Source organism: Corticium candelabrum, chromosome 18 (assembly GCF_963422355.1).
Source record: "Corticium candelabrum chromosome 18, ooCorCand1.1, whole genome shotgun sequence".
Taxonomy (NCBI): domain Eukaryota; kingdom Metazoa; phylum Porifera; class Homoscleromorpha; order Homosclerophorida; family Plakinidae; genus Corticium; species Corticium candelabrum.
In genome coordinates this window covers 2,792,376-2,819,875 of record NC_085102.1, presented here as the reverse complement: position 1 = coordinate 2,819,875, position 27,500 = coordinate 2,792,376, and the positions used below count along the sequence as shown (strand labels likewise).

At 40.6% G+C, this 27,500-nt stretch overlaps 6 protein-coding genes and 3 long non-coding RNA genes across 10 annotated transcripts in view; 6 read left to right on the top strand and 3 right to left on the bottom strand.

The window, feature by feature from the left end:
• The first annotated feature begins 595 nt into the window (after nucleotides 1–595).
• On the top strand, nucleotides 596–3,621 carry LOC134193645 (uncharacterized). The gene is made up of 11 exons (XM_062662486.1): nucleotides 596–742; nucleotides 829–911; nucleotides 999–1,086; nucleotides 1,248–1,379; nucleotides 1,435–1,473; nucleotides 1,540–1,608; nucleotides 1,685–1,832; nucleotides 1,885–2,659; nucleotides 2,728–2,810; nucleotides 2,877–2,984; nucleotides 3,439–3,621. The coding sequence occupies exons 1-11, from the start codon at nucleotides 621–623 to the stop codon at nucleotides 3,619–3,621; spliced, it is 1,830 nt and encodes a 609-aa protein (XP_062518470.1). The 5' UTR covers nucleotides 596–620.
• A 70-nt stretch (nucleotides 3,622–3,691) lies between these two features.
• LOC134193899 (uncharacterized) lies at nucleotides 3,692–4,365 on the top strand. The gene is made up of 3 exons (XM_062662755.1): nucleotides 3,692–3,774; nucleotides 3,839–4,170; nucleotides 4,240–4,365. Exons 1-3 carry the CDS (start codon nucleotides 3,692–3,694, stop codon nucleotides 4,311–4,313), a joined length of 489 nt encoding a protein of 162 aa, XP_062518739.1. The 3' UTR covers nucleotides 4,314–4,365.
• A 26-nt stretch (nucleotides 4,366–4,391) lies between these two features.
• Nucleotides 4,392–5,433, bottom strand: LOC134193644 (uncharacterized). The gene is made up of 4 exons (XM_062662485.1): nucleotides 5,359–5,433; nucleotides 5,146–5,292; nucleotides 4,977–5,063; nucleotides 4,392–4,901 (listed from the first exon to the last, which is right to left on the bottom strand). The coding sequence occupies exons 1-4, from the start codon at nucleotides 5,431–5,433 to the stop codon at nucleotides 4,392–4,394; spliced, it is 819 nt and encodes a 272-aa protein (XP_062518469.1).
• Nucleotides 5,434–6,020: 587 nt separating this feature from the next.
• On the bottom strand, nucleotides 6,021–8,345 carry LOC134194103 (uncharacterized). The gene is made up of 3 exons (XR_009972145.1): nucleotides 8,117–8,345; nucleotides 6,973–7,409; nucleotides 6,021–6,231 (listed from the first exon to the last, which is right to left on the bottom strand). It is a non-coding gene; the product is annotated as an uncharacterized LOC134194103 (long non-coding RNA).
• A 279-nt stretch (nucleotides 8,346–8,624) lies between these two features.
• On the top strand, nucleotides 8,625–10,199 carry LOC134193643 (TNF receptor-associated factor 6-like). The gene has a single exon (XM_062662484.1). The coding sequence runs from the start codon at nucleotides 8,625–8,627 to the stop codon at nucleotides 10,041–10,043; it is 1,419 nt and encodes a 472-aa protein (XP_062518468.1). The 3' UTR covers nucleotides 10,044–10,199.
• Nucleotides 10,200–10,967: 768 nt separating this feature from the next.
• Nucleotides 10,968–11,712, top strand: LOC134193573 (uncharacterized). Its single transcript, XR_009972092.1, has 3 exons — nucleotides 10,968–11,101; nucleotides 11,208–11,486; nucleotides 11,550–11,712. It is a non-coding gene; the product is annotated as an uncharacterized LOC134193573 (long non-coding RNA).
• A 4,890-nt stretch (nucleotides 11,713–16,602) lies between these two features.
• LOC134194263 (uncharacterized) lies at nucleotides 16,603–18,581 on the bottom strand. Of its 2 annotated transcripts, none has more exons than XR_009972181.1 (4): nucleotides 18,386–18,581; nucleotides 17,800–17,992; nucleotides 17,545–17,736; nucleotides 16,603–16,817 (listed from the first exon to the last, which is right to left on the bottom strand). It is a non-coding gene; the product is annotated as an uncharacterized LOC134194263 (long non-coding RNA). The 2 variants fall into 2 exon arrangements; XR_009972180.1 differs by having other exon boundaries at nucleotides 17,557–17,736.
• Nucleotides 18,582–18,885: 304 nt separating this feature from the next.
• Nucleotides 18,886–20,480, top strand: LOC134193642 (TNF receptor-associated factor 6-like). The gene has a single exon (XM_062662483.1). It carries the CDS (start codon nucleotides 18,886–18,888, stop codon nucleotides 20,305–20,307), a length of 1,422 nt encoding a protein of 473 aa, XP_062518467.1. The 3' UTR covers nucleotides 20,308–20,480.
• Nucleotides 20,481–23,722: 3,242 nt separating this feature from the next.
• LOC134193641 (uncharacterized) overlaps nucleotides 23,723–27,500 on the top strand; it is a 6,363-nt gene continuing 2,585 nt past the window's right edge. The window contains exons 1-3 of the mRNA XM_062662482.1: nucleotides 23,723–24,413; nucleotides 24,492–25,036; nucleotides 26,891–27,233. Of these exons, the coding sequence (XP_062518466.1) occupies nucleotides 23,723–24,413; nucleotides 24,492–25,036; nucleotides 26,891–27,233 (1,579 nt within the window). The remainder of the gene's footprint in view (nucleotides 24,414–24,491; nucleotides 25,037–26,890; nucleotides 27,234–27,500) is intronic.

Below are 27,500 nucleotides of genomic sequence, written 5' to 3'. Positions count from 1 at the left end.
ATATATATATATTATGAAGCTTTCTACGCCTTGCTCCACCCTCAGTCTGGGTATCATACCATACAACACTTCTATTTGTCGATAAAGGTGTCGCTAGCGGGTGTTCACTAATCAGAGAGCTCGAATTTTACTACTTATCGCCTTCCCACCTTAGCTGCATTAACTTAAAGCGACACTGTCAAGATTTTATCCTCGGATACCTAGCGTCTAAACGCCCCCGCAAACTTGAATTTAGGTAGAAATTTTTCAAGTTCTCCAAAACGAGGAATCGTTGGCAAGTGCAATTTTACCTGTAGTTATATTGCGTTATCTGCCACGTTTTGGCAATAGATCGACTTTTGTCGTGCTTTGAGTGCCTGACAGCCGATATCGTCGTACTTGACTAGGTCATTGCGCATGGATTTGATACGTCGTATAAGTTTTGTAAATATAGAGCAAGTATAGCGTTTGTTTTCGACTTCGAACGGTTACTTTCTACGGCGAAAACGGGCCCTTTGCAAGCCGCACGTGATGGACAAGATTCCCGGAAGTTGTCACCGATATGACTTCGGTATCAGAAGAGAAGCCATGGAGGTGCACGTCAAGGGGCAGGACGTCGCCGCAAGTGCACAACAAGTGTTATGAAGACTATTAAACTGTCGCAAGACATCTATAGTAGGCTTTGGCGATTAAAGGTTCAGTGGCAGGTGTCGTCTTTTGGAGAGCTTGCTGGTTTACTTCTGGTATTCGTTGAGTCCTGCAGGTGAGAGATTGTTGCCTGTGAATTAATCACTGTAGTATTATGTAATGCTGTGTGCATGTGTGCGCCCTCGTTCCGTATGAATTTAGTTGCCAAAGACATGAAGCACCTGAATCTGAAGACTCCTTACCATCTAAGCGAATAAGAACTGATGATTCAAGAGAGTATGAAGGTAAACAACACTAGACTGCATTGTGTGTTGATTGGACATGTACAGCCTGCTGGAACTTCTCTCCTGCAATGTACATATGTGTCACAGGTGTACTAAATCTCTGCTCTACACCCAACCAGGTGAGACAAGGAAGACAACGGTTTGCCACACGTCTGAGTCCTATCAGTCAGAAATGGTAAAATATATTTTAGATGACAATTTACGTTCTTGCCCACGATATTGTATTAGTGAGCGAGGCAATAGCTCATATATTTTGAAGATTGCTGCTTCTCGATTGTTTTGATAAAGTTGTTTTGTAAATTCTACATAATTTATATACTCTCTGTACATGGTTAGTGAAGATTCCTTGTCAGGGGTCGAGGATGGGTGCACACCTGTAAATATTACAAGCAGCAGTCAAGGTAACAGTGAAGAAAAAGCGTCCGTAGGTGTGTGGCAGCACTCGGATGTCAGTTCATCAACATCAGGGTAGAATGCTTGTCTGCGCTGTCATGTACTCTGATTCTAGATTCTGTTTGAGTAGGTCAGAAGAAGATGATGAAGAAATCCACAACCAATCTGAGTAAATCCTTCATTGGAAGCCATTTTCATGGTTTCATTACTTTCTCTGCATACCTTCTGCTTGCAGGATACAGCGATTACTGGCAATTCAAGGTGAATCAGATGACACATCTGAAATTGACCATCATTTAGAAACGTACGGTACCTAGATTTCTTCATTCATTTACAAAGTTGCTTGGGCATGAATAGGGGTACGTTTGTCTGTTATCCAGTTGCAGTGATTCCTTACCTGAGCTGATAGATGAAAACCCTTGCTTGGATGATGAACTTGATGCAAGTTTCTTGGATACATCTATTCTGCCGGAAAATTCAGACATAAATTCTTCAGCAGGACCAATTCCTTCTCAAAATGAAACTGAGGTTGAGAGGGTAGAAATTTATTAACTCACATGTGTAGTATCAGGTTTTATAGGTTCCAATCCATTACACACGACCACATCCAGTGCTTCAAGTCATCAACTTTTGTGCTCATGGTAGCTTCATACCAGCACAAAGGACCATCTTGGAGGATGATTTGGAAGAGACGACTACTTGTGCTCGAGTGGTGTGTGATGCAGACAACATCTTGCAGCTTCTTGGGACAGCATGCAGGCATCCCTTCTGTCAAGAGAAGATATCAGTGAAGCAAACGTATGTTGGTGGCACACTTTGTTTACAATGGCATTGCAGAAATCGTCATGAAGGCTCATGGAGTAGCTCTAAGCGTTGCAAGGGAAGAAAGTCATATCCCTTCTTCACCAACGACCTGCTTTTTGCTTCCTCAATAGTTCTCTCTGGCAACCAGTTTGCAAAGATTGAGCTCATGTGCCGTTTCTTGGGGTTGAAGTTCCAGTCACAATCAACATTCTATCGAATTCAAAGACTCTACATTTGTCCCTCAGTTTTTGAACTTTGGTCGGAGACCAGGGAGACAAATCTTGCTGACATTGCAAACTGCCCTGTTGTCCTAGCTGGTGATGGGAGGAACGACTCACCCGGTTTCTCAGCAAAGTACTGTGTCTACTCGTTAATGAATTGTGAGAGCCACAAAGTTATTGATGTACAAATTGTTGACAAACGAGATGTAGACTTAAAGAGCATGAGGATGGAAAAACTTGGTCTTCAGCGAGGAATGACATCTGTCCGACTCAGGATCAACGTAGTAGAACTTGTCACAGATGCATCCACAAGTGTAAAAGCAATGATGGGTATAACCTTTTCAGCTAACTCACAGGTGGTACGACTCTACCTTCTTGTTTTCTACTATACTGTGTAGCACGAGATGCTGAATATAAAGAGATCTTTCATTCCCTAGATGTCTGGCATAAAGCCAAGAAGCTAGCAAAAGCGTTGTCTGAGGTTTTAAGGCTTTTGTTACAACGAATTTTATTTCAAAATCAGTTCAATAGCTTGTTTCTTTTCCAGGCATCAAAGAAAAAGGAGCTTGCAGAATTAAGACCATGGAAAAGGTCCATAGTCAACCATTTCTGGTGGTCGTGTGAACAGGCACAGGGAGACGTCCAGAAATTGAAGGTGCTCTTTTGGTTGTGTGTGTGTGTGTGTGTGTGTGTGTGTGTGTGTGTGTGTGTGTGTGTGTGTGTGTGTGTGTGTGTGTGTGTGTGTGTGTGTGTGTGTGTGCTATCAATATATCATGAGAAGTAGTTCCAGATTTGATAGCAGTTCACCAATTTTGGTCTTGCAAACCAAAATTTCGTTCATCTTTTTTTACGCATTAAAATAAAACAGAAGAAGACATCACTTAGCACCAGCAATACCCAAACTCATATCAAGCTAGGGCATGAATCAATGTCAACACCGCTCCAGTGTAGTTGTCTTGTGTTTGCTAGCTAAATGAGATATTATAGCACACAGTAGGTGACAAAAACCTACTATTTCATCAATTAATTATTAATCAACAAGAGCAGTATATGTAAGGACTAGAAAGTCACAGACTCCTCATTCTGAGATATGCAATTTTTCATTGCAGGCCATCTGGATAGGAGTGCTGCATCACGTCTCTGGTGAGCATACCTGGGCCACTGGTAGATGCCACCACAGTGAATTGACAGAAGCTGATATCAATGACACTGCAAAGACACCTCTCGGAGTAGATTCTCAAGCAATGAAATTTCTCAGGAAGATTGTTCTTGATGCAAAGTGGATGAGATGAATGGCATATTATGCACGATCTAGGTATTGGTTCTCACTTGAGATTCATTCTAGTCCAATGGTCATGATGCATGTTTGATTCTAGGCATACAGGTGCATTAGAGAACTACCACAGTGTAATCTTGAAGTATGCCCCTAAACGAACAGCATTTGGGTTATTTTGCTACTTTGTATCAATGAGTTTACCGTGGCAATGTTTCCTCATTTGTTGATGACAGGTTTGATGCATTCAAAGCTCGCTGTTTGCTTGCTGCACTGGATCACAATGTTCATGTGGACAGACAACATGCACAACCAAAAACGTCTAGTGAGAGAAGATTTCACAGAAAATACAATAAAAACTCACAACAGTGGACCGTTACAAAGGTCAAGCAGCACAAGACTTACCCACACATTTCACAGCTTATGCACAGAGTATTACTGCGAAAAGTCAAAGATACTGGATCAGTACTACAGAAGCCATTGAAATCTTCTTTTGCGCAGTCAACTATTGCTCCTGTTGCTCCTCCTGGTACCAGTTCTCTTGTAGAACAGCAGCGCAGCAGAACAGGTACAATGACCATTTTGAGTTGAAATCAAAGCAACGTTTCATATATCATATATTATATTATATGTGAAGGTAACAGCAACTCAACAGTCAATGCTCACACAACCAGAGAAATCGATGAAATCGATGACGTGGATGCGAGATAAAAGGAACAGTCAATGTATACCAAGAACCTACTTAGCTAAAGTTAGGGTACCTAGAGGAATATCCCTGTTAAACGTTGCTTACTCACTCTTGTAGCCCATGTACCTCCCATCTGGTGCTGGAAACCAATGTCTGACACAACGAACGACACAAGGAGCTATTCGTCTTGTTCCTTTACCGAGATATTCATAGCGACCAAGAATGTATTGCCGATAAGCTGCCTTTCGAAATCCATTTGCTCTGTAGTTGGGTCTTTCACTCATGTAATCTGCATGTAGTCGGATGGTCAGTGTCAGCACATTATGATCTAGACATGTGGCTCTCAAATATTCTTCCGTTGTGACACACTGATCTTGTTGGCAGCAGACGTTCTCTCTTGCTCTTCCTGTACCCATGTCCCCACACCTTCCACATTTGCACCACCTAGGAGGATTTGGGTTGGGGGGTGCAGCAAACGGATGATCTCCCACAGTGCCTTGGTCCTCAATATCAGAATACATTCTGGCAAGATCAAACGATCCTCTACCATGACGCAAGAAACTGGTCAACGTTCTTTGCAGCTGTTCTATTGTCAACCCTCTCACGAATCCCTACAAAGAACTCATGTAATACCTACCATCATTGCGACATATTAGGACAATTGTATCAATGGGTATCTTCACAACCTGGATTTCTTCCTCTGTGGGAAATGACTGTCTAGGAGCTGTTACAGCACGAACTGTTTCTTCACCATCATTCCTCATATGTGCACCCTGTATTCAGTGAAAAAGGCACACCAATAATATTATCAACGCGTAGGTAGCCTAGCTACAAAAAGGCTCCATGCAAGCTAACGTCCAAGTGATCTTCACGATTTCTGCAACGTTCTTGTCTGCATCCGCATAATAGAACACATCGTACCCCTGCTGCTTTACATTGATAACCTCTATTTCCCCGACGGACTCTCTGGCATGTACCCTTGCAGTTGCATCTAGCTTCTTCCTGAAAACACGCATAATCAACTCCTAGCTATAGACATCCTAGCGAAAAGTCCCATTGTCTGCGTACCGGAATAACCACTGCTTCTTCGTCAGCAGACGTGTCTGATGCACTAATACGCTTTCTATCGTCACGAAACGCCATTGCGCTGTCCTAGGAGTCCCGATGTAGGTTTGCGCGCGAAGTGTGACACGCCTAGAGCGCACAAGCATGCGCACTTGTGCGCTCAAATCTTGACAGTGTCGCTTTAATCATTTATTGATCAGCTGAAAAGAGAGTGAGCATCGTAGAAACACTTCATGAAAGAAATGTGTCCGGTTCGACTTTATCTGTCAGTTATTACTATAAATTCGGTACTTCCATGACAGAACATCGAATAATTGAAATTCGGATAATTGAACATAAAATACTATAGGAGATCACTCTCTACATGATCTAGGACTTGTGGTGCAACTTGCCAGCAGTTCAATGTGTCATGTTACCAACATAATTTAGCCACTAGTCTAGTTTTTCAATCGCCTTTCCATTCGATACCGTCATTGCTCTGAGCCATTTGGGTTTAGTCCTTGCAAGGCTACTCGAATCTGATCTTAAACACAAAAGAGATCTGCAACCAATAAGTTAGCTTCAAGGAGTTCGTAACGGCCAGATTTCAGGCTTTTCTGTGTATCTCTGCGCGCACGTAGCCTCGGGATTCAGACCGCCCACAGATCTAAACTCGTACGATATTGTTTCTGCTTACTGTGTGACATGTCCACTTACAAATCGACGCCTGGTAATCATCAATATACTACGTATGCCGCAGCTGAGGTAGACATAACTAAATAATCTAACTACAGCTCCAGTTCTTTTGATTCTGTATACTATATTTTTTATAGTACATAGCAGACACACCAACTTCATTACTAGGTACCTCTTCATCTAGTGCTTGTTCAAGTTCAGCTGCAAAAAACCCACGTGTTAACGACTGAAACATGAATTTGTCTATTTACATCAAGTTGTTAATCATCAGTAGCAATTACCAAGTTCACAATTTGAGTCTTACTATAAAGCACATGTACACGTTGTACCTAAAATAATAACTGTAGTTATATCAGGCCATACAATTATGTGTTTCTCATTCAGTTTGAAAAAATTGTTAAATTTCAGGTATTTCTTGTTTGCATACAGAAATGTGCCAAGATGCCTTGCATTTCAGAGGAAGTCACAATAATATATTGTGAATACTTATTTGGGACCATGTGTGTTTTCACATCACAAATCCAACATACTTAGAGGGATTTAGTCTTCCTGTTAACAAGTGTGAATGAACTAAGCCGTTCTTCATCAATAACATTCTGACAAATCTCATCCTAATGGGCCAGGTGACAAAAGGGTATAGACATACCTAAGTTGAAATGACTGGTGCTAGCCCACACAGAGACAAGGCTGTGCTCTGGAATGATTGATAGAGCAAGCATTTCACAACATCTGCTAAGTGTTTTGGCAATGATATAATGATGGAGATCACGCATGATTTTTCTACTCTTTGCTGGGGCAAACGTAGTTAATTAAGAGTCTCACTGGATGAGAAACACAGAAGTAATTTTGTAGGGTCTAAGCATAACCTCCAGAAGTTGAAACACAATTGACTTGGTAACTCAGTACTATTGTATTATTGCGGGCACTTACTTGATACCATACCTTTGTCGGATATTCATAGTCTTATGTATCACCAGGTAACTTCGCCGTCAGATACCTCCACTGGACGAGCTTCGTTAGACTTGCTGGAGGGAAAGTCTGGCCCCGGCGTGAGGATCAGAGCCCAAGTATGTGCATGCGTGAACAGAAGGAGACGGTCATCAGACCGGAACTCTGACCCACCCGGGGTGGAGTCAACTCTGTCTAACGTTGTTAAACAACATTCAGCGAAAGAGTAACACTAACCTTCACAAGGTGATAGTTGACCATGTTCACAATAGGTGTGGTCAGATGGAGCTGCTGGGATTGACGGGGCACTTCTTTCAGTCGGAGGCTTTCTCTGAGCAGGAACTCGTTCGGTGAGAAAAAATTGTAGGCACTGCCAGTTTCCTCTTCCCATCAACCACTTACATTCAAACTGAGACACATCAAAGTGGACCCTACAGAAAGCACAAAGATATGCTATTAAGCATCCATGATCATTAGACCAAGCCATAGAAAACAGACAGAGAGCACGAACGTAAAGAACCACTATACATACCAAGGTGCTCCGGTGCCTCATCCACCTTGGATGGCCAGCACCAAGGCGTACCCGTATCAGGAACACACTGTCAACAATATAGTGGCGGACAGCTTAGTTGAAGCAGCTTGGCTCCACACCCCTGTACTTGACTATCGAACACGTGTATGCCGTTTACCCTATGGATATAACTAACCACAAAGATCTTTCAAGCAACAGCTAGACCAGGGGCGTACCGTGGCCATTGGAATTGGGGGGGCTGAAATACCCGAACACTGACACGCCCCTTTGACAAAAATTGTATTAGTAGCAACAATGCAGACCACAAAGTATTACGTTTACTCGTATACATATATACAGTATGGAGCAGACTAAACAAGCACCTATTTACTGAAAAATCATCCTGCGGTTTCCTCTTGCACAGAACTCTTACAAAAAGCTACGTAACGCTAGTTTTCACCTGACAAAATGGGAAACGCCCACAAAAACTGGGGGGGCTATAGCCCATTTAGCCCATGCCACGGTACGCCCCTGGCTAGACGTTCGTATATATCTCTCTAGCTGAGTTTGCCGTGACAGCAAATTTTGTAAAGGGATTGAACCACACTGTACTACAACATCGATTACCTCACAAAGAAACGACGATGACGATGCCGCCCAGTTCTTTCGTTTCACTCTTTCCTCCCAGAGCTGGATTACGGGGAAACACAAACATCCTAGATCCCATCTCTGATCTATTCGAGCATCCCCACGCAGAACAACAGGGCATTGCAAAGGAACCAACTCAAAACCACGCCGAGAGCTTTCTTAACACGGAACTGTACACGCGCAGTTGGATAAAACATGGCGCCCATGTAATCACGTGATCGAAAAACCGGGACTCGTCATGTCGCAACTCTCTCTACATAGGGCTCTCTTTAGAGGGCTCTATATAGGGCTCTGTATCGATAGCCATAACATTATGTCTGTCATCTAGTAAAGCCTGTGCAGAAGAAGGGCAACTGTAAAGTGTCTACCCATTACATTACCTTTCCGAGGCCACAGTCGCGATATCAGTGAGCCACTAACTGACTCGTTTCCTGATACGGGTTCTGCTTGAGCAGGCCACGTGCTCAAACAGCATTGCTAAAAGGTTATGGCTACGCAGGCAACACGTGGCTTTGATGAGGTGTTTGTAGAACCACTCAGTGAGAGGTTGACGTGCCCTATCTGTCATGTAGCGTTTAGAGAACCAGTGCTAACTCGATGTGGCCACCATTTTTGCAACAACTGCTTGATGCCATGTCTACAACAGTCTGCTTCTTGTCCCGTGTGTAGGATGGAATTGGAAGCATCAAATATTTTCCCTAACAATGCAATGAAGAGAGAAATACTGGACTTGATTATCAAATGTTGTTTACATGAGAAAGGATGTGCGTGGACTGGTGAACTAAGAAATGGTGAGATGCATGACAGAGAATGTCAGTATGTGGATGTCGTGTGTGATAATGAATGTGGGCAATTAATAATGAGAAAAGACAAGGAGGATCATATGGCAAATCATTGTCTTCACCGAATGATCTCTTGTGAGAATTGTGACCGCAATATAAAGCAACTAGAAATAGATGATCATTACAAAGAATGTGACAAGTATCCTATAAACTGTACATACAAGTGTGGCATGATGGTTCAGAGATGTAAAATGGAAGATCATATTGGCAGGCGGGGAACATGTCCAAACAGTCTTCTTGGTTGTGATTTCGAGGACAGTGGCTGTCAGTTTAGGGGAAATCGCCATGATTTATGCAAACATATTGAAAACAACATTGGTTTGCATTTTAGTTTGATTGCAAGTGCACTGAGAGAAACAAATGAGAAATCAGCTGCTAGTGAACATCAATTGAAACAGGAACTGAATAACACAAAGGAAGAACTAAGAGCTACTAGAGATGAAATGGCAGAAACTAGAGATGAATTGGCAGAAACCAGAAACGAATTGGCAAAAACTAAAGATGAGCTGGAGAAAACTAGAGGTAAACTGACAAAAGCAATGGGTCAACTTTCTGTAGACATACACAGGAGAAGCCTGTCTCTTTTACCACAAACACCAAAACAATTTTTGTTTACTTGGACAATAGATAATTGGCAGGAAAAGATGCAACTTTCTAGAAAGGCAGCAAGTGTTACAGAAGGAACTACCAGCAGTTCGTTTTATGTTTATCCTGGGTATCACTTGTACATTGGTGCTTATCCAAATGGCATCAATGCTAGTTGCAGAGACTATCTTAGCCTATTTCTGTTTCCAAGAATAGGTGATTTTGATAGTATAGTGAGTTGGCCATTTCCTTATTCACTTGCTATTGAACTTGTAGACCAACAAGTTGGAGGAGAGAATATTTTCCACCGAGCATTACCACATGAAAGAGGACTACAGCCTTCTAAATCTAAACAAGGACGTGGTTTTTCAAGATTTGTTTCTCGCCACACATTGAGGTCACGTTGTTACATCAAAGATGATTCAATTTGTATAAAACTGCATGTCTATGTCAAGAATGAGGAGTACATGTATGACTGACATTGACTGTTTTATGGGTAGGCTTTCTAAAATTTCTTAATTAATATTGAGACTGTTTGCTTTGTTAGTGTAGCGTTCAGTACCGCTTGTTGCTATTAACATTCAGTAAGCTATGGTGTATTGTACTCACAGCTACTGTACATGTTTTAGTGTGGTCTATCTCAACTCATCAATGTGTTAATCAAATTCCATCGAGTCTTCCTACATACCATTGGTGCATAAATTTGCAACAGAACGTCCTACTGGTGTGCTTTTGGTCTAATAAGTCTGTATTTTCTCGTTTATACAAAGTTTTAAAATTAAGTTAATTGTACATAAGTTAAATATATTTCTATAATTTATTCAGTACGGGTGCTACTTTGCATGAGTAGGAATAACTGTGCACATGCGCAAAGTAACATTCATTATGGCTGCTGCAACACGGGGCTTTGATAGTGTCGTGTTTGTAGAACCGCTCAGTGAGAGGTTGACATCCCCTATCTGTCCTCTAGCGTTTAGAGAACCAGTGCTTACTCGATGTGTCCACCACTTTTGCAGCAGTTGCCTGACGCAATGTCTACAATACTCTGCTTCTTGTCCCATGTGTAGGACGGAATTGAAATCCGTTTCGAAACGGATCGAATACGTTTCCCAACAATGCAATGAAAAGAGAAATACTGGACTTGAATATCAAATGTTGTTTACATGAGAAAGGATGTGCGTGGTCAGTGGGTCTTTTGGCCATTTTAAATTACAAATTTAAAATTTTTAAATTTAATATTTTTGAAATTCAATTTCTCAATTTTATGTTTTGAAATTTAAAATTTTTAATTTAATGTTACCATTTTAAAAAAAATTACATTAAATTTTTAAATTTAAATTTTTTTAAAATCAAAATTTAATTTTATTATTTCAAATTTTATTTGTGGTAAGAAGCATCAGACCCACCTGCCACGGTGCAGTCCAGTTTTCTTGACACTTTGGTGGTTCGTCGTCATTTGGCTGAATAGAAGAGTTGCTGTCTCAACCTCCAAATATTGCACGACTAACTACTGGCGGAAAAATTGTAGTCGAAGAAGGTAATACACGAGTATTATTGTCTTTCATAACATTAGTTGATTTGCTTCGTTGGTTGTCAAAAGCAATTTGCGAATCAGACTTGATGTTATCAATATTGTTTTGCAGTTGAGATTTCATGTTGTTGGATACTGACTGTTGCAGATCCTGTGACCTCGTTAGTTCAATTGCTTGCTTCTCTACAATCAATAGTTGTAAATATTTATATTCATATGCACCTCTAACAAAGAATATGGTCAATAAGAGTATCTATTTCTTGATGGCTGAACGATTAAACAGATCGAACTTTGCTTGTGAATGGGAGCAGTCATAATCCCGGATGGAGAAATCAGAAGACAACTCAGGAGTACCTTCCATCCGAGTGTTCCCAATGTCATCTTTCGTATTGTAAGTAAAGCTGTTGTGTAGAGATATACCGTCCAATAGCGTGGTGGTCTTCGCATTATATAGAGTCAAGGCAGGAAGCAAATCCATCCCAGCGGCATGTTCTAGTTATTCACAGTGCACGAACTTGGTCAAGAAACTAACGGTGCTTTGCAGGAAACGTAGCAATTTCATGGATGTAGGTAATCAATTATAGGCAAATTGGATGGTGTAAATGTCGCATGCATTGTTACAGTATCGGAAATGACAAGTGGCAAACGCTATCTGTAATATGCGTATAGATCTGGAGAAAAAGTGGAAATGTTCCTCGATGCTGATTTCGCCAGATTTTAGCCACATGAACGTCACTGTATACTTTGACTCGATTAACACAGTTGTCACTGAATCTGAAGATGGTAACATGGTCCCTATATTAGTTTACTCTTTCTTACCCATAGTGCAAAGGCCATGCATGACGTTCCACGGTGGGTGCTAGAATTACGCTTTAATACCATTTGTCGCATAAACTTAATATAGACGCGTCCGGTGTGTATACCCTGAGAACTATGAGGTGAGATAATTTTATACTATCCAGCTGCAGTCTATAAAGTCTCAGAAAATGGTTGGTTTGTGAAAATAGAGTCACAAAATTGTCGAATTCCTTTAAACTTGACGACTAATCTTAGAAATAATTATAAGAACGATTTCACGCCCACGGCAGACAGTATTGACAGACTTGTGAAATATGTCATCTGGCATGCTGGCTCTCTCTAGACACAAATGCTTCGGTCACGTGGTTAGTAGAGCACATGACACGTAGGTAAAATCAGTGTTTCATTTGTTGCTGCTGTAAGGTAGCATACATTGTTAATGTTAAGAGACCAGACTGCAGATTTACCGATTAGAGATCAAGACGGAAACCTTCGTGTTACGTGCGGTCAATTGACCTCACCCGAAGAGAAACGGAAGCGACAACAACAAGAGAAAACTTTGACATTCTCTACTGCTTGCAACCATAATTGAACTGCTGAACTTCAAACGTTTTGCTTACGAGGAGAGAATTTTGAAACACTTAATTAATGCTAAGCCGCTGAAGTGGAAAGGAAGTTGATAACGTGTGGAAGTTGACCACACTGCATGTAATTGGAGACTAAGGCCAGACCAACAAAATATTCTGTCTATCAGGCTCTCCTCACCAAAGTGTGCAAAATTTGGTTTTGTATGAGAGAACTGGAGCAATCGCTGTATGTCTCGTGCATTCTCGATCAGAGAACTTTGAGAAGCGTTTGCCTTATTCTAATAGGGCATGTGCGGCAGCCGTCATTCAGTCGTCGAGTGACACTCACATTGTAACGCTTGTATACCTGACAACCTGCGTTTAGAACTGTGGATAGTAAAATCCGATTGGAATCTAATATATTAGAGTCACCGGTGTGTTCCAATGGTTCAGGCTGTCACACACACACACACACACACACACACACACACACACACACACACACACACACACACACACACACACACACACACACACACACAGACACACACAATCAGACCATTTAAGCTTTATCTACACTAGATAGGGATTAGGGAAAGTTGGTGTTCTGGACAACCACATACCTCCAAAAGATTTGAGGTATCTCAGAATTTTAGTGGTTCAAAGTTTGAGGTGGTCCAAAATCTTGAACTGGTTCAAAATTTGAGGTTCAGAAATTCTGTGATCCAAAACGTTTGTGATCTAGAATGTTTGTCTAGATCAGAAATGGAGTTATTCAACAATTCTAAATTTAGATTTAGCCACTGCAAGGTTCCTGAAGATCTGATGATCAACTCACCACCAACTGCCATATAGGCAACCCTGCACTGTATTAATACATCATCAACAGCAGCTCAGTTGGTCCAATGACTAGCGCACTATGAACTGCATTTATTACACGGATTGATATACACCAACCACCTGAGGACATATTTCTTTGCAGTAAGAAGATATGCCCTTAAAGTACACATGCACGAGCAACAACACTTTACATAACTAAAGTAGGTAGACTAGAAAGGTTAATAGCCACAATTATTATTTAAATATAAAGAAATTTTAAGATAATACATAATTGTCCTAAATATTGGCCTTGTTAGAAAAACAGATTTTCTAGAAGAATGATGGATACGTCAAAGGGCACTGTTCGTTCCTTGTGACGCAATTCTAGAGTGTCTGAATGCACTCAGATCTGCCAGGGATCCAGTTGGGTTACATCACGTGATACTGCATGTCAGAATCACACTTCACACCCGTTGCTTTATCTTACCGATGCAAAAAGTCCGACCAAAATAAAATCAGTAATGCAGTGAACAAATGAGAATTGGTGGCATGGCAATATCTTGTCTTCTTCAACTGCATCTCTCTTCTGATTCATATGTCAATAATATAAGATCAACTTCTTTTAAAAAAATTCGTAAAAAATAATAATAAAAACAAATTTGGAAGCAATAATGAATAACAAAATCTGCAATTTGTTAGGCCATTTAATTATTCAAGTGCACACTATGTATACAAAAATGCCTCAAACAGAAAGACACTTGCGTAATTGATATTGTTACAAATGTAAGTGCTAAACTGTCATTCTTTAATTAATAATAATTTAAATTAACATTACCTTCAACAGCAGCATTCCTTCGAGTCAATATTTCAGCAGCAACTGATAGCGGGTAGAGGGGAGAGAGGGAGATAGAGGGAGAGAGAGGGAGAGAGAGGGAGAGGGAAGGAGAGGGAGGGAGAGGGAGAGAGAGAGAGGGAGAGGGAGGGAGAGGGAACATGTCCAAAGAGTCTTCTTGATTGTGAATTCAAAGACAGTGGTTGTCGGTCTAGAGGAAGTCGTGGCGACTTACACAATCACATTGCAGACAACCTTGTCTTGCATCTCAGTTTGATTGCAAATACTCTTAGAGAAACAAGAAAAAAATAAGTTGATTCTCAATTTCAATTACATCGTAAATTGAATATTGCAAAAGATGTACCAAAAGTTACCAGAGATGAACCGAAGAAGACTACAAGTAAACTGACACAAACAACAGTTCAACTCTCTGAACAGATACGTAGAAGCCTCTTTTTCTCACTAGAGATACCAAAGACGTTTTTGTTCACTTGGACAATAGACAATTGGCATGAGAAACTGAAACCTTCAAAGCGGAAGGATGGTATAGAAAAGATCAACAGCAGTCGATTCTATGTTTATCCGGGGTATCACATGTACATTGGTTGCCTACCCAAATAGTAACCATCCTGATTACAGAGAATGTCTGAGTATATTTGTACATGCAGGTAAAGAAGATTTTGACAAGACGGTCAGACGGGTTTTTCCCTTTTCCTTTGATATTGATCTTGTAGACCAACAAGTTGGAGGAATGAATATTTGTCGCAAACTATCACCACCATATTGAGATGCACTGCCGTCGTCCACGTCCACGTATTCTAAGGGATGTGGTTATCGAAAATTTACTAGTCACCAGCAATTGGAGTCACGCCGCTACCACAGGGATGATGCCATTTGTATAAGTCTGTCTGTACACGTCAAGAACGAAGAGGCTCAAGACTAATTAATGTAATTGCCATTAAAATTCGAATTTCTCTCTATCAACAAAATGGTATCTTGTATCTGTTTGCATGCTTTGTGACTCTGTTGTTCAATAAATGATGCATTTTCGTGCTCAATTTAGTTGCGCAAAAACTTAGTAATTTCAAATTACGTGATTACATGAACTTACATCTTACAAGTAGTAGACTGCATGCCAAATATTATGGAAATTATACAGTTCGCATTTGTAATGCAGAAAAAATGTATATACATTGGAAAAATTGAAAAGTTCTAAGCTGCTTAATTGAATGGAGTGAGTGAACACTGGCGTACATTCAGAGTTACATGGTTGGAGATTCACGAATAATTTGCAGCTCTGTAACGTCGCTAATGACGTCAAAATTTAACAATTACGACATCTCAAGGAAGGTAGACTCAGATCAAAAAATTACAAGAGATTCTAACTTTATAAGACAATCATCGCTTAGAAAACTATTTTAGTGTCCCAGATGTAAAAGGATTAAAAGTGCTATTGGTTGGGTGCGCGCGTTAACATCGAGAAATGATGTCATACAATATGGAACACGTGAAAAAGATCAACAATGAGTAGATGTTTGCCCACTGAACTCTAGAAGCTACCGTGACATACGCTAGAAAGCCACCTCGCGTTTAGCAGTTATTTAAAGTTTTTGTATTAAATGTCAGCTGTTAGCCGCTGTATCCTATTTGTACACTCATTCTGATCATGAGTAGAGTATGCGCAGGCATACGCCCCTCTCATGGCTGCTACAACATGTGACTTTGACGTCGTGTTTGTAGAACCACTCGCTGACAGGCTGACATGCCCTATCTGTCATTTAACATTTAGAGAAACAACTCTAGCTCGATGTGGCCACAACTTTTGCACCAGCTGCTTGACGCAATGTCTACAACAGTCTGCTTCTTGCCCCGTGTGTAGGATGCCATTGGAAGAATCGAGTACTTTCCCCAACAAGGCACTGAAAAGAGAAATACTGGACTTGAAGATCAAATGTTGTTTATGCAAGAAACTTACACGCAATCGCTTCTCTCGACTCAGGAGTATAAATGAGTACCTGGTCATTGACTGGGGTGGACATGACCACTGGCTTGGCCTTAACATCATGCAGCAGACGGGTACGTCAGAGCCCTTTATAGAGAGAGTTGCGACAACCCGGATTTGGACACCATGTTTTATCTAGCTGCGCAAGATAAGAAATGACGTAAAAATTGTACCGACTACGACAAAACTCGAGAACTAGGGTAAACAGTGCACTACTCAAGACAAAACGACTACCTGATTTTGACGGCTGTAGCCCAGCCACTAGTCTAGTTTTTCAATCGCCTTTCTATTCGATATAGTCATTGCTCTGAGCCATTTGGGTTTAGTCCTTGTAGGGCTACTCGAATCTGATCTTAAACACAAAAGAGATCTGCAACCAATAAGTTAGCTTCAATGAGTTCGTAACGGCCAGATTTCAGGCTCTTCTGTGTATCTCTGCGCGCACGTAGCCTCGGGATTCAGACCGCCCACAGATCTAAACTCGTACGATATTGTTTCTGCTTACTGTGTAACATGACCACTTACAAATCGACGCCTGATAATCATCACTATACTACGTATGCTGCAGCTGAGGTAGACATAACTAAATAATCTAACTACAGCTCCAGTTCTTTTGATTCTGTATACTATATTTTTTATAGTACATAGCAGACACACCAACTTCAGTACTAGGTACCTCTTCATCTAGTGCTTGTTCAAGATCAGCTGCAAAAAACCACGTGTTAACGACTGAAACATGAATTTGTCTATTTACATCAAGTTGTTAATCATCAGTAGCAATTACCAAGTTCACAATTTGAGTCTTACTATAAAGCACATGTACACGTTGTACCTAAAATAATAACTGTAGTTATATCAGGCCATACAATTATGTGTTTCTCATTCAGTTTGAAAAAATTGTAAAATTTCAGGTATTTTTTGTTTGCATACAAAAATGTGCCAAAATGCCTTGCATTTCAGAGGAAGCCACAATAATATATTGTGAATACTTATTTGGGACCATGTGTGTTTTCACATCACAATCCAACATACTTAGAGGGATTTAGTCTTCCTGTTAACAAGTGTGAATGAACTAAGCTGTTCTTCATCAATAACATTCTGACAAATCTCATCCTAATGGGCCAGGTGACAAAAGGGTATAGACATACCTAAGTTGAAATGACTGATGCTAGCCCACACAGAGACAAGGCTGTGCTCTGGAATGATTGATAGAGCAAGCATTTCACAACATCTGCTAAGTGTTTTGGCAATGATATAATGATGGAGATCACGCATGATTTTTCTACTCTTTGCTGGGGCAAACGTAGTTAATTAAGAGTCTCACTGTATGAGAAACACAGAAGTAATTTTGTAGGGTCTAAGCATAACCTACAGAAGTTGAAACACAATTGACTTGGTAACTCAGTACTATTGTATTATTGTGGGCACTTACTTGATACCATACCTTTGTCGGATATTCATAGTCTTATGTATCACCAGGTAACTTCGCCGTCAGATACCTCCACTGGACGAGCTTCGTTAGACTTGCTGGAGGGAAAGTCTGGCCCAGGCGTGAGGATCAGAGCCCAAGTATGTGCATGCGTGAACAGAAGGAGACGGTCATCAGACCGGGACTCTGACCCACCTGGGGTGGAGTCAACTCTGTCTAACGTTGTTAAACAACATTCAGCGAAAGAGTAACACTAACCTTCACAGGTGATAGTTGACCATGTTCACAATAGGTGTGGTCAGATGGAGCTGCTGGGATTGACGGGGCACTTCTTTCAGTCGGAGGCTTTCTCTGAGCAGGAACTCGTTCGGTGAGAAAAAATTGTAGGCACAGCCAGTTTCCTCTTCCCATCAATCTCTTACATTCAAACTGAGACACATCAAAGTGGACCCTACAGAAAGCACAAAGATATGCTATTATTAAGCATCCATGATCATTAGACCAAGCCATAGAAAACAGACAGAGAGCACGAACGTAAAGAACCACTATACATACCAAGGTGCTCCGGTGCCTCATCCACCTTGGATGGCCAGCACCAAGGCGTACCCGTATCAGGAACACACTGTCAACAATATAGTGGCGGACAGCCTAGTTGAAGCAGCTTGGCTCCACACCCCTGTACTTGACTATCAAACACGTGTATGCCGTTTACCCTATGGACATAACTAACCACAAAGATCTTTCAAGCAACAGCTAGACGTTCGTATATATCTCTCTAGCTGAGTTTGCCGTGACAGCAAATTTTGTAAGGGATTGAACCACACTGTACTACAACATCGATTACCTCACAAAGAAACGACGATGACGATGCCGCCCAGTTCTTTCGTTTCACTCTTGCCTCCCAGAGCTGGATTACGGGGAAACACAAACATCCTAGATCCCATCTCTGATCTATTCGAGCATCCCCACGCAGAACAACAGGGCATTGCAAAGGAACCAACTCAAAACCACGCCGAGAGCTTTCTTAACACGGAACTGTACACGCGCAGTTGAATAAACATGGCGCCCATGTAATCACGTGATCGAAAAACCGGTACTCGTCGTGTCGCAACTCTCTCTATATAGGGCTCTCTTTAGAGGGCTCTATATAGGGCTCTGTATCGATAGCCATAACATTATGTCTGTCATCTAGTAAAGCCTGTGCAGAAGAAGGGCAACTGTAAAGTGTCTACCCATTACATTACCTATCCGAGGCCACAGTCGCGATATCAGTGAGCCACTAACTGACTCGTTTCCTGATACGGGTTCTGCTTGAGCAGGCCACGTGCTCAAACAGCATTGCTTATGGCTACGCAGGCAACACGTGGCTTTGATGAGGTGTTTGTAGAACCACTCAGTGAGAGGTTGACGTGCCCTATCTGTCATGTAGCGTTTAGAGAACCAGTGCTAACTCGATGTGGCCACCATTTTTGCAACAACTGCTTGATGCCATGTCTACAACAGTCTGCTTCTTGTCCCGTGTGTAGGATGGAATTGGAAGCATCAAATATTTTCCCTAACAATGCAATGAAGAGAGAAATACTGGACTTGATTATCAAATGTTGTTTACATGAGAAAGGATGTGCGTGGACTGGTGAACTAAGAAATGGTGAGATGCATGACAGAGAATGTCAGTATGTGGATGTCGTGTGTGATAATGAATGTGGGCAATTAATAATGAGAAAAGACAAGGAGGATCATATGGCAAATCATTGTCTTCACCGAATGATCTCTTGTGAGAATTGTGACCGCAATATAAAGCAACTAGAAATAGATGATCATTACAAAGAATGTGACAAGTATCCTATAAACTGTACATACAAGTGTGGCATGATGGTTCAGAGATGTAAAATGGAAGATCATATTGGCAGGCGAGGAACATGTCCAAACAGTCTTCTTGGTTGTGATTTCGAGGACAGTGGCTGTCAGTTTAGGGGAAATCGCCATGATTTATGCAAACATATTGAAAACAACATTGGTTTGCATTTTAGTTTGATTGCAAGTGCACTGAGAGAAACAAATGAGAAATCAGCTGCTAGTGAACATCAATTGAAACAGGAACTGAATAACACAAAGGACGAACTAAGAGCTACTAGAGATGAAATGGCAGAAACTAGAGATGAATTGGCAGAAACCAGAAACGAATTGGCAAAAACTAAAGATGAGCTGGAGAAAACTAGAGGTAAACTGACAGAAGCAATGGGTCAACTTTCTGTAGACATACACAGGAGAAGCCTGTCTCTTTTACCACAAACACCAAAACAATTTTTGTTTACTTGGACAATAGATAATTGGCAGGAAAAGATGCAACTTTCTAGAAAGGCAGCAAGTGTTACAGAAGGAACTACCAGCAGTTCGTTTTATGTTTATCCTGGGTATCACTTGTACATTGGTGCTTATCCAAATGGCATCAATGCTAGTTGCAGAGACTATCTTAGCCTATTTCTGTTTCCAAGAATAGGTGATTTTGATAGTATAGTGAGTTGGCCATTTCCTTATTCATTTGCTATTGAACTTGTAGACCAACAAGTTGGAGGAGAGAATATTTTCCACCGAGCATTACCACCATATGAAAGAGGACTACAGCCTTCTAAATCTAAAGGAGGACGTGGTTTTTCAAGATTTGTTTCTCGCCACACATTGAGGTCACGTTGTTACATCAAAGATGATTCAATTTGTATAAAATTGCATGTCTATGTCAAGAATGAGGAGTACATGTATGACTGACATTGACTGTTTTATGGGTAGGCTTTCTAAAATTTCTTAATTAATATTGAGACTGTTTGCTTTGTTAGTGTAGCGTTCAGTACCGCTTGTTGCTATTAACATTCAGTAAGCTATGGTGTATTGTACTCACAGCTACTGTACATGTTTTAGTGTTGTCTATCTCAACTCATCAATGTGTTAATCAAATTCCATCGAGTCTTCCTACATACCATTGGTGCATAAATTTGCAACAGAACGTCCTACTGGTGTGCTTTTGGTCTAATAAGTCTGTATTTTCTCGTTTATACAAAGTTTTAAAATTAAGTTAATTGTACATAAGTGAAATATATTTCTATAATTTATTCAGTACGGGTGCTACTTTGCATGAGTAGGAATAACTGTGCACATGCGCAAAGTAACATTCATTATGGCTGCTGCAACACGGGGCTTTGATAGTGTCGTGTTTGTAGAACCGCTCAGTGAGAGGTTGACATCCCCTATCTGTCCTCTAGCGTTTAGAGAACCAGTGCTTACTCGATGTGTCCACCACTTTTGCAGCAGTTGCCTGACGCAATGTCTACAATAGTCTGCTTCTTGTCCCATGTGTAGGACGGAATTGAAATCCGTTTCGAAACGGATCGAATACGTTTCCTAACAATGCAATGAAAAGAGAAATACTGGACTTGAATATCAAATGTTGTTTACATGAGAAAGGATGTGCGTGGTCAGTGGGTCTTTTGGCCATTTCAAATTACAAATTTAAAATTTTTAAACTTAATATTTTTGAAATTCAATTTCTCAATTTTATGTTTTGAAACTTTAAATTTTTAATTTAATGTTACCATTTTTAAAAAAAAATTACATTGAAATTTTAAATTTAAATTTTAAAAAAAATCAAAATTTAATTTTATTATTTCAAATTTGTAAATTTTTAGGTGCAGTATATTAGAAATTGCTGTGCCGACGAGAAGGCGGACGTAGTTGTATATATGAACTGATGGCCGGATTTGAACTAACAGAAATTGAACGCTCATCCGTTTTCTCAAATAATTTGAGTACATTAGAAAAAGAAAATTGAAAGAACGAGTAGCAGTGTACGCGGTAGGGAGTCCATTGCACGGCGTAGGGGTGCATTCCAACGCGTGCTGATACGGTGATTCAATTAAACTAGGCGCGGTTTCTGCTAATCACATCAGCACGTTTTCTGTACCGTGTTTTCGCACTTGTACGTACACCGCTTCAGACAGTTACTAATTTTTAGTAACTCGAAGTGCGTGGTCGCGTCATTACTGTAGATGTAGTAGTACGATTGGCCCAACTGCAAGTTGCACTTCATGTCTACATTTGTACTTTCCCTATAACACTACCCGATAGCGCTGCTAGAACCTCTACAACCTCATGCTGTGTCTCTCCTGTGCCGTGAGAACAGAACCCACACTGACTACAAGTGAATTACGAGACCAAATAGTAAAGGTGCATGGACACGCACGCAGTGCTCATGGCGGGAGGGCATAGGGAACGTACGTGTACATTGTCCTGCTGACACGCCCCTCTCCTCGACGGTACCGCGTTCAACTACCACATTTACATATGTCGTACTGTACCAGCAGACTAGTCGCCAATTCAGTACCAACTAACTTTACACGAGCAACGTACTGCATGATCACGTAGAGATCCTCTAGTACCATGATCAGTATCAACATCAACTAGGGGTTTCCTCCTGTTTCGTGGAAGTAGATCACACGCACACACAATAAACAACGAATTGAAGTCAAAGACATCGTTTAGCACTCGCTAAGGGTCGATCCTTAGAGTGTGCATTGAAAGAATGCTTTCACATGTTCGGCAAGATCGCTAGCATTACGAGGTTGTGGAGGGCACAATCATGTTGGTGGTCGATGGTGCTTTGGAAATTCTCCTGGATCGTGACAGCTGGACGCGCCGACTAACTAAATTTTAGTAGCTACGTAGGCAGATACACAAGTTTCCGGACAGCTTGCAGACGCGACAAACTTGGAGATTCTCCAACTAATTAGCAGCACGTACAGTAGAGGCACATCGTATCAAATTGAGTCACGGATAGACGAGAGAAAAATTCAAGAAATGGTGAAGGCTGGGCTAACGCACTCAAACAAAGTGCTAGACTTCGAAGAAGATATCCTGGAGTCAAATGTTTTCTGAACGATCCGCGAGACGATTTTGTCATGAGCAAAACATTCATTATTGTTCTGCATTATCTGACTTTGACATGAGGCTGGTAGTCAAGGCAGCTGCTAAAAGTAATATGTTCTCTTTTTACTAAACCCGTTTAAACAGATGGAGAATTTTGCCGTTATTAATTATACGTCTCTACGTAGGTTGGATGGTAACCATTCTGATTACAGAGAATGTCTGAGTATATTTGTACAGGCAGGTAAAGGAGATTTTGACAAGACTGTCAGATATTCATTTCCCTTTCCTTTTATATTGATCATGTAGACCAACAAATTGGAGGGACGAATATTTGTCGCAAACTATCACCACCATATTGAGATGCACTGACGTCGTCCACATGTTCTAACGGATGTGTTTATCGAAAATTTGCTAGTCACCAGCAATTGGAGTCACGCGCTACATCAGGAATGAATGATGTCATTTGTATAAGACTGTCTGTACACGTCAAAAACGAAGAGGCTCAGGACTAACTAATGTAAATGCCCTAAAATTTCGAGTTTCTCTAGATCAACAAAACAGTATCTTGTATCTGTTTGCTTGCTTTGTTACTCTGTTGTTCAATAAATGATGCATTTTCGTGCTCAATTTAGTTGCGCAAACACTTAGTAATCTCAACTTACGTGATTACATGAACTTACATCTTACAAGTAGTAGACTGCATGCCAAATATTATGGGAATAATACAGTTAGCATTTGTGATGCAGGAAAATGTATATACATTGGAAAAATTGAAAAGTTCTAAGCTGCTTTAATTGGAGTGAGTAAACAGTGGCGCACATTCAGAGTTACATGGTTGGGGATTCACGAATAATTTGCAGCTCTGTAACGTCGCTAATGACGTCACAATTTAACAAATACGACATCTCAAGGTAGGTAGACTCGGATCAAAAAATTAAAAGAGATTCTAACTTTATAAGACAAACATCGCTTCGAAAACTATTTTAGTGTCCCAGATGTAAAAGAATTAAGAGTGATATTGGTTAAGTGCTCGCGTTAACATCGAGAAATGATGTCATGCAATATGAAACGCGACAGAAAGATCAACTATGAGTAGATGTTTGCCCACTGAACTCTAGAAGCTACCTTGACATACGCTATAAAGCCACCTCGCGTTTAGCAGTTATTATAGTTTTTGTATTAAATATCAGCTGTTAGCCGTTGTATCCTATTTGTATCCTCATTCTGATCATGATTAGAGCATGCGCACGGATACGCCCCTCTCATGGCTGCTACAGCATGTGGCTTTGACGTCGTGTTTGTAGAACCGCTCGCTGACAGGCTGACATGCCCTGTCCGTCATTTAGCATTTAGAAAACCAACTCTACCTAGATGTGGCCACAACTTTTGCACCAGCTGCTTGACGCAATGTCTACAACAGTCTGCTTCTTGCCCCGTGTGTAGGATGCCATTAGAAGAATCGAATACTTTCCCCAACAATGCACTGAAAAGAGAAATACTGGACTTGAAGATCAAATGTTGTTTACATGAGAAAGGATGTGCGTGGACTGGTGAACTAAGAGATAGCGAGATGCATGACAGAGAATGTCAGTATGTGGACGATGCTTGTGTGAATGGATGTGAGCAACTAGTAATGCGAAGAAACATGGATAATCATGTAGCAAATCAGTGTCCTCAACGACTGATCTCTTGCAAGCATTGTAACATCATTGTGAAACAAGTAGAAATGGAAAATCATTATGAAGAGTGTGACCAGTATCCTATAGACTGTACATACAAGTGTGGCATGATGGTAGAAAGATGTCGAATGGAATATCATATTGGCAGGCAGGGAACATGTCCAAAAAGTCTTCTTGATTGTGATTTCAAAGACAATGGCTGTCAATTTCAAGGATATCGTCATGATTTATGTAGACATGTTGAAAACAACATTGGTTTGCATCTTAGTTTAATTGGTAGTGCACTGAAAGGAACAAAGAAGAAATCTGCAGCTAGTGAACTAAAATTAGAACACTAACTGAATATTGCAAAAGGAGAACTAAAAGCTACTAAAGATGAACTGGAAAAAACTAGAAAAGAACTGACCGAAGCTACAGCAAAAATTTCTAATCAGATTCATGGGTGCCTGTCTCTTTTTCCACAAATATCAGAAAAGTTTTTCTTCACTTGGACCGTAAATGACTGGCATGAGAATATGAATGCTTTAGACAACTATGTGTTGTTTAGCAAGCCATTCTACGTTCCTCCTGGGTATCACTTGTACCTTACAGCTTATCCAAACGGACAGAATGCTGACATCAGAGGCTATCTTAGTCTTTTTCTATTTTCAACTGAAGGTGATTTTGACAATGAAGTCAAATGGCCATTTCCCTTTTCTTTTGATTTTGAACTTGTAGACCAACAAGTTGAGAGGAAAAATATTTGCAAGAAAATATCGCCACCATATGGAAATGCACTGACGTCCTCTACATGTGCTATCGGTTTTGGTCATAAAGAGATTGTTTCTCATGGCAGATTGAAGTCACGTTGTTACATCAAAAATAATGCAATTTGCATAGAACTGCATGTTCATCTCAAAGTTGGAGATGGTCATGACTGATACAAATATTTTAAATATTATTGATGTCTGGACTTTATACTGAGATGTTTAGTTGCTCTGTCACTGCTTTTAGTACTGTTTGTTGTTAGTAAACCATAATAATACTCGCATCTATAGCCTCGTTTTCATGCTAGATTGCTATATATCATGGGCACACGTGCCAAACACGTGAAAGCCCACTTTGACACGTGACCAGTAGTCGTTTACTGGAGTTGTTAAATATATGCGAAACAGACAACCTTGGAGTAACGTGTGCTATTTGCATGCAATGTAATTGGTATTTCCTGCAAAGTAGAAACAAGTGCCCCACTTGAGTTTACACAGTCTTGACGGAAATGCCGAGGACTACAACAATTTTGTGGCGACTGTGCACAAGAGATTGCTGCACTCTTTTCAACGACAAACTACGTTATGGCTTTGAATGTTTTTAATAACCGTGTGTGTATGCGCGCGCGCGCGCGCACGTGTGTGTGTGTTTGTGTGTTTGTGTGTGTGTGTGTGTGTGTGTGTGTGTGTGTGTGTGTGTGTGTGTGTACAGTAAGAAAAAAATTGATTAATTAATTAAATAGTGGTAGAGAAGCAGTGTGACTGATATATAAACGTATCAGTAAAGTTTGTTTCAAACCTCCCTTACGTCACGAAAGTATTGTTGCTTGAGTTATGAATGCATAAATTGGCACAACTGTATCGACATTTGCCGTGACAGTCAGCATACATCAAAGACAAAAGACCAAGGGCGAATTTGTATATTTTCCACAACCTAATCCAGTTGAGGTTGTGGACCTTTACCGGATTTCTTTATTTTCACAGTCTAATCCGGTGGAGCTTATGCAAACTCCACAAACTATAATATACCGTCTCACGGGATTAGTTTGTGGAGTTTGAGTGAGCTTCACCGGAGTAAGTGAAGAATAAAGAAATGCGCCCCTAATGCAAATGCGAGAAAAGTACAAGAGTGCAAGAGTGCAATTGTATAACCTTCTTTGTTCTTATGCATGAGCTGGTCATTCTCAATAATATTATACTCAAGCATACAGTGAATTGTGCACCGTCTCTTAATAGCACGCCGAAGTAAGCAGTAATTTCTCTACTGAAGAGACTTGATTAAAACACATACAAATTATAAATAACAAGTCATAATTATCGAAGAGCGTCTCGAAGACGCCTGCGATCTATCTATCATACACCTTTCTGCAAGAACATATCTGCATAAAGATTGCTTTCACTGTTATAGTTTGAAATGAATTCTAATGCACAACAAATTTAGTAAGATTCTTTTTAGCACTACTATACGCGGCTAGATCTTGTTTTGACCCTTTTCTTACCGTCATTTCTACCACGTCTACCACCGACTATGACGTTCGCGCACTTATGATGACGTGCTTACCTTATCTCCGCCTTTTTTAGTACCCGGTTTACATCGGGCCCTTTTCCCGGAAGTTACTAAGCGTCAGCTGTATAGTGGAAGTTACGTACCTATTGTCACTTTGGCGATGATGTAACTGGAACAAACTTTTTTTGGCACATATAGAGACTAGTGAAGACACAAACTTTCAGTAACGTAGATCTATTCAGTGAGACAGCCGTAGGGTTTTCGGTTGCCTTCTATTTCTAGAGCTTTCGTGTCATATTGAAGCAGCTGCTTGTGTTTGGGACGGTTTGCTTTCTGCCTTGTGCGTAGGATGGAATGTAAGGATCAGATACTTTCCACGACCACGCACTGATTCAGAAGAGAGAAATTCTGGGCTTGAATATAAAGTATTGTTTACACAAGAAAGGATGTGGATGGACTGGAAAAGTGAGACATAAAAAATTCATGACATATGATGTCAGTATGCATATGTTGTTCGTGTGAATGGCTGTGAGAAATTATCTATGAGAAATAACATGGATGAACACGTGACCAATCAACGAGTGATCTCATGTGTTTATTGTAATCTAAAAATAGAACAGGTTGTACAGGATCATTACGACGAGTATGACAAGTATCTTCTAGACTGCATATACAAGTGTGGCATGATGGTTCAGAGATGTCAAATGGAATATCATATTGGCATGCAAGGAACATGTCCCAGGAGTCTTCTTGATTGTAAATTCAAAGACAGTGGTTGTCGGTTTAGAGGAAGTCGTGGTGACTTACACAAACACATTGCAGACAACGTTGTCTTGCATCTCAGTTTGATTGCAAATACTCTTAGAGAAACAAGAAAGTAATCAGCTGATGCCGAATTTCAATTAAATCGTAGATTGAAAATTGCAAAAAGACAACTAAAAGTTACCAGAGATAAACTGGAAAAGACTAGAAATAAACTGACAGAAACAACAGTTCAACTCTCTGAGGAGATACGTAGAAGCCTCTTTTTCTCACTAGAGATACCAAAGACGTTTCTGTTCACTTGAACAATAGACAATTGGCATGAGAAACTGAAACCTTCAAAACGGA

What these genes read in the sequence shown, in the direction of transcription:
- LOC134193643 (XM_062662484.1), top strand. Translation starts at nt 8,625, where the DNA reads ATGGCTACGCAGGCAACACGTGGCTTTGATGAGGTGTTTGTAGAACCA.
- LOC134193644 (XM_062662485.1), bottom strand. Translation starts at nt 5,433, where the DNA reads ATGGCGTTTCGTGACGATAGAAAGCGTATTAGTGCATCAGACACGTCT. An exon ending in ATCGTGAAGATCACTTGGAC is followed by an intron (nt 5,064 to 5,145) that starts GTTAGCTTGCAT and finishes CACTGAATACAG; the next exon opens with GGTGCACATATGAGGAATGA. An exon ending in CCACAGAGGAAGAAATCCAG is followed by an intron (nt 4,902 to 4,976) that starts GTTGTGAAGATA and finishes AGTTCTTTGTAG; the next exon opens with GGATTCGTGAGAGGGTTGAC.
- LOC134193642 (XM_062662483.1), top strand. Translation starts at nt 18,886, where the DNA reads ATGGCTACGCAGGCAACACGTGGCTTTGATGAGGTGTTTGTAGAACCA.
- LOC134193645 (XM_062662486.1), top strand. Translation starts at nt 621, where the DNA reads ATGAAGACTATTAAACTGTCGCAAGACATCTATAGTAGGCTTTGGCGA. An exon ending in AGTCCTATCAGTCAGAAATG is followed by an intron (nt 1,087 to 1,247) that starts GTAAAATATATT and finishes GTACATGGTTAG; the next exon opens with TGAAGATTCCTTGTCAGGGG. An exon ending in CTTCTCAAAATGAAACTGAG is followed by an intron (nt 1,833 to 1,884) that starts GTTGAGAGGGTA and finishes CAGGTTTTATAG; the next exon opens with GTTCCAATCCATTACACACG.
- LOC134193899 (XM_062662755.1), top strand. Translation starts at nt 3,692, where the DNA reads ATGTTTGATTCTAGGCATACAGGTGCATTAGAGAACTACCACAGTGTA. An exon ending in CCTAAACGAACAGCATTTGG is followed by an intron (nt 3,775 to 3,838) that starts GTTATTTTGCTA and finishes TGTTGATGACAG; the next exon opens with GTTTGATGCATTCAAAGCTC. An exon ending in ACAGCAGCGCAGCAGAACAG is followed by an intron (nt 4,171 to 4,239) that starts GTACAATGACCA and finishes TTATATGTGAAG; the next exon opens with GTAACAGCAACTCAACAGTC.